At 45.9% G+C, this 5,594-nt stretch overlaps 1 protein-coding gene across 1 annotated transcript in view; it reads left to right on the forward strand.

Annotated features, from left to right (window-relative positions):
• Positions 1–4,452: 4,452 nt before the first annotated feature.
• SEC31B (SEC31 homolog B, COPII coat complex component) overlaps positions 4,453–5,594 on the forward strand; it is a 32,731-nt gene continuing 31,589 nt past the window's right edge. The window contains exon 1 of the mRNA XM_009277708.2: positions 4,453–4,536. Coding sequence (XP_009275983.1) covers positions 4,458–4,536 — 79 coding nt within the window. The 5' untranslated portion in view covers positions 4,453–4,457. The remainder of the gene's footprint in view (positions 4,537–5,594) is intronic.

Consider the following 5,594-nt stretch of genomic DNA (forward strand, 5'->3'; position numbering starts at 1 on the left):
CCGTCCCCGGGTCCCGTGGCTCTGCCCCCACCCCTGTGCCCTGGGAGCCCCGGAGCTTGTTTCCCCTCCGCCGGCGGGCCGGCTTCTGGGCAGCGGCGGGCGAGGAGCGCCTGGGGGGAGCTAAGCTGTTTGACCCGGGCCGCGGAGAGGCCTCTGGCGTAGCCGAGAGCCTGTTTGTGACACCCGGTGTCCGAGGTCAATGCTTTCTTCCTAGATCTCCCCTCTTTTTCACTATCATACAGCGTAATGCTGTTGTGCGGAGCAAGCTGACTAGATACGTGTATACGCACTCCCATCTGTACAGTGCTGTGGCACTTAGCAATAGCTTTTGAAAGTGCTCAGAGCACAAGAAGTTTCTTTATATGCTATGGGAGCTGTCATGGAGGAATGTGCTGAGCCGTGCCCTGCAACAACCCCACCTTGCAAACACCAATGATTAGCTGAGATTAGCGTCTCTGTGCCTTCTGCCTTCTGTAATCGGGGTTTATAATAAGTGCTTACGAGAACAGCCTGGCTATAGGGTATTGGGGAGCTGCAAAAGGAGAGTGTCAGAGCAACGCAAAGGGAAGGGGCAGTACAAAGATTTTAAGTTGACGCTGGGATGTGGAGGCTGTAGGGCGGTTTGTGTATCAACCATTGTGTCATGACTGAGAGGCCCTTTTCAATTCTTAGGGTGGCTGCTTGTCACCTGGGTGACCTTGGACAAGTCTCTTCTGTTTTGCCCAAGTTTCACCTTTAGCTAAGGGGGGTTCAGGCTATTGGCTCTCTTTTGTGCTGTGCTGAAAGTCCAGTATCAGCAGGAACTGTTTGAAGAGGAATGGTTGGGTGCCCAGTGGCAGCAGGAGGATTGGGAAAGTCAGTAGGAGGGGATTTCTGATTGACAGTATTTGGGTGGTGCAAGAGAGAGAAGGCCTCGCTAGAGTGATACCAGGGATGATTATCATGGCAGCTTTGAGGGTCAATTAGCTGATACAACAACCACCACGGTCTTTTGCAATGCACTCTAAAGCCACAAGTATTTCAAGTTAACGTAGGTGAGGAATTTCTTGCCTCTGTCAGCATTGTTTGCATGGTCCATCACGATTTGAGAACATGTGTTTTTACTTTTCACTGTTTAGCTGTGTGCTCTCCGTTTCCCAGTGGTGGGGAGCGCTCTGGCCTGCTGGGTTTTGCTTTGCAGACACTTGCCTTTTAAGGGCACTGTGCAGGAAACCATGGCTGGGGGAGGCTGTGGGGAAATGCTGCTTCTGTCCTGCGACTCCCTTTGGGGCTGAGATTCGTTAAAACGTTAGATCTGTAATCGGATGTCTGTAGAAGGAGGAGGAGGAAGAATTGTCATGATTAATTAATTAGAGGTCCTGAGAAAAGCACGAGCTTTCTCAGAAGTCTTAGATGCTATTTTGGGAGATGGCAGCAGGTGGCAACCTCTCCCTAAAAATTCTCCTGTGGAAGAGTTCAATACTTCTGAATTTTTCTCAGGCAGCCACAAGAGGTTGCTAAAGAAGGGCTTTTTCCTGCTTTAAGGATCGTGAGTCCTGTCCCTGGATATAGACATGCACAGTGTATAGAAGGATCACTTCTCTAAGAGTAAGACTCAAATCAGGCTTTTTTTTTTTCCCCTTCCAAACTCAGAGCCCACTGACTTAAGTAGGAGGTGCTGCTGCATCCCTGCAGAACCTCAGCTGCAATGGAGCTGAACTGATAGGAGGTGCTTAAGAGATGGTGTGATACTGTGATCTTTTGGCTTCTTACGCATCTCCTGTGGGCCTTCTCAAGTCTGTTGGCACTACTGCTGCTTTGCCTTGAGGACCAGGGACACAGTGTACCTGTTCAATACTTATGATCCAGCACTTCTACAGTTACTCTGTTGATATTGAGCCACTCTAAATGGTGCCTTGTTTGCTTTCCTATGTCTAGGTGAGTTACGGGCAAGACACTTTACCTTCACGTTCTGTCCTGACTTAAGTTTGTGAAAAGAGAACAGTAATGTTGACTTTCTTATGCAAAATGCTCTATTGACAAGAAAAGCTGGACAATTGATCAATACTGCTCTGCCCATTTTTTGTGGCTTATCTTTCTTTGCGTGTTAAATGCAAATTGTACCAGCCATGCAGACAGTCCAGGACAGAGGGTAAGGAGTGGGAGCTTGTACCGTTCACCTGGCTAAGTTTGTGATGGTTGCACTCTTCATTGTTTCCTTACCAGTTAATTTACTAGAGGGAAGAGGTCTCTTGGCCATTGTCTAATAATGTTCGCAGGGGAGTTGCTCTCTTAAAAAACAACAAGCAGTGAGGCCTGTATGTACAGCCAGCTCCTACAGCTGATGGATTGTAACTGGAGGAGGAAGAGGCAAGAAAGGGACTGGTAAGGATCATACCAGCTGTCCTGCTCCCCCACATCAGTGGAGTCAGGTAGTGCCTTGTGCAGTAGGCTGTTGCTAGCAGGTTCACCTGACTCCTCCTGGGGATATTTTCATTCCCCCACTGCTGATGCAGGCAGGAGACCCGGACAATGTTCCTGCACTAGTACGGGAGACAGACGAGTAGGCGCTGGAACTTCTTGGCAGAGAGAATGTGATGGAGCCCTAATGAGTACCCCACAAAGTGTGTGCTGGAAGATTGGAAACTAAGCTTTAGAGGTCTGTTATGGTGATGAGGAGGAGATGACTTTTCCACCTGTTCCTAGGCTGCATGAGGAAAGAGCTGTACTTGTTCTATTGTACGCGAGTTCTGTTCAGATCCCTCAGGGCCTCAGCTAAGTTGGGATAAGGTTAATGTGAGAATAGCAATAGGCAGTTTGAGCTTTGGGGGATACTGCTGCAGACTAATGCTAAAAAGCATTAAATAAATTCTAACCAAACAGCATATCCTGATAGTGCATGGGGGAGAGAGAGGATGTCCTTATCTTCTGACTGGTGGTGGAGAAGAAACCCTAAAAAGGGTGTGGAGTTATTAGCCAGGAGGTCCAAGCCCAAGAAGTAACGCTAACCAGATTTCCCCTTGTGTGGGCCTCAGGAGGCCATAGCTTCATGTAAGCCACAAGATGACAGAAGGCTTTTTCAAAACTGGGTTGGGTTTTTTTTTTTTGGATGGTTTGGCCAGACAGTGGGCTGGCCACAGCAAGCTACCTTTATGAATTTGGTTACTAATAATCATCCATACTCTGGCCTGAGTAAGGCCAAACTCTGAAGTGCTGACACTTGTAGCCCTGCATCTGAACAGGGGGCCACGAGATGCAGACTGTGGTTTAACCGTCAGCCTGGCTAACACGAACAGCATCAAGTAACCAGGAGAGGTTAATCACAGCGAGCTGGCAAGATGCAGAGTGTTTTGCTGTGCTGCCTGCTGACAGTTTTACTTTATTCAGCATGATATCATCTGAGTGCATAGTTAGCAGCTCTGTTCAGCTAGAGTTAAAAGACTGCACTGCAGCCACGCTCGAAAGGTTTAGGAACTGCTCATGAGAGTGACCCCGCTAGCTTGTGAATGATACGTCCACACATCATTTATGTTGCTGACATGCCTAGAAGGCCTGGGCATAGTCTGGGACGGGGAGGTGCTGGGTGCTTTCTGCTCAGCAAGAATGGGATCCTGCGTGGAACAATAATTAGTATTTATATTCAGTTTTGCAGCCTCCTGGCTGCCTGCTTGTTGATGTTTGACTTTCAATTATCCTGCTACATTATTGCGCAACTAACCTCTCTGCAGTGACATGGGGAAGTTGTGTTCCTGTTTTACAGGTATCAGTTGATCTATCCAGAGTAAATAAAAAGAATTGTTGTCAGAGCTGAGATTGAAACCCAGTAGTTACTTCTGGATCACTTCTTCTCACCTTCTCCTACCATTTACAAACTCAAGCAGAAAGTCAAATGATTTTTTCCTTTCGCTTCTCATAGGAGTGAGAACAAAGTACATTAACTGAATTGGCACATGATAGCATTGCACTTTGTTTTCTGTTGCCACGTCACTTTTCTGCTTAGAATTTAGCCTGCCCTGAGATTCCTCCTGCTCCCTTTTTGCCTATGTATATACTGACATCAGCTTGTTCAGAGAGAGCAACTAGTGCTTTGCAAATACATTTGTTTAAATTAATTTCTGCAGCTGATTTAAACCGTCCTGGACTGAAGACTTGAGTATGTTGTTTAATTTAGATCCCCTTCCTTTTTCTGAAACTCTCCTGTAATTGGAGTATATGAAAAAGAGAGCTATATATGAAAGAAAATCTGGGGTCAGACGGCTGGGATTGTGGGGTTTTTTTATGAATTCTAAAATAGCCTAATTTGTTCCAGTAAAACTGTATCAACTACCTCAGTGGCAAGTAACTTCTTCCTGTTGAGAGCGATTTATTCTTGTGGTATCTTGGTAAGGGGGATATCTTGTTACTGGTGTGATTGTTTTCATGTTGACTTTATCTGGCTGTTCTAACCACTGTGTGAAATTTCTTTTAGAGCCTAGAAAATGAAGCTAAAGGAAATTGAGCGAACAGCTGTCCAGGCATGGAGTCCAGCAAACAACCACCCCATTTATCTAGCAACAGGTAAAGTTCTTCGCAATTCATGAATATTAAAGTATGAGTCACAGAGAGATTTTATGTAGAGTTGTATTGGTTTTAACTTTCAACAATTCCCGCCTTAATAATCTCTGGCAAACTTACAAGCAATATACCGAAAACATTACAGCCTTTATTTTTTTTAAAGTGGTCGGTAGAGGATTACTTTTATGTCCAACTTTGACACCTTAAAGTCCAGTGATTTTTCAAAGCGTGAATACGTGGCTTTTTTGATCTAACTTCTGATTAAGTCTGTATGAACTCCAACATCTGCTTGCTATGAAAAATAAAACAAAATAAGGTTACATACTTGGTATGTCTGTGGGGGAAAAAAAATTCGTTCTAGTTATGTTCATTTAAGCTCACTTTTACTTTTGTTGGTCTTCAGCCATTATCACGTGGCTTGACAATCAAATAATAGAAACCTCTTCTCCCTAAAGTTGCCTGTTTTGGTTAACATTCAATTTTCAATACTTCTGCAAAACCTTAAATTTGCAGTTTGTTGATATTATTCATTATTCACTATTATTATAGTAATTTTATTTCCTGAAACACAAAGTCAGTCGGTTCACTGAGTTGGCAGTAGGTGAGTTTAGTGTCTGTGTGGAACTGACAGCTTGGGTTGTTGTATTGGGTTTTCGTGGCAAGGTTGTGGTAGCAGGGGGCTACAGGGGTGGCTTCTGTGAGAAGCTGCTAGAAGCTTCCCCTGTGTCTAACAGAGCCAATGCCAGCCGGCTCCAAGATGGACCCACCACTGGCCAAGGCCGAGCCCATCAGTGACGGTGGTAGCACCTCTGTGATAACATGTTTAAGAAGGGGGGGGAAAAACCCAACTGTACGACAGCAAATGCAGCCAGAAAGAGGAGTGAGAATATGTGAGAGAAACAACTCTGCAGACACCAAGGTCGGTGAAGAAGGAAGGGGAGGAGGTGCTCCAGGCACCAGCAGAGATTCCCTTGCAGCTCCTGGTGAAGACCATGGTGAGGCAGGCTGTCCCCCTGCAGCCCATGGAGGTCCACGGTGGAGCAGATATCCACCTGCAGCCC

Source organism: Aptenodytes forsteri, unplaced genomic scaffold (assembly GCF_000699145.1).
Source record: "Aptenodytes forsteri isolate BGI_AS27 unplaced genomic scaffold, ASM69914v1 Scaffold15, whole genome shotgun sequence".
Lineage (NCBI taxonomy): Eukaryota > Metazoa > Chordata > Aves > Sphenisciformes > Spheniscidae > Aptenodytes > Aptenodytes forsteri.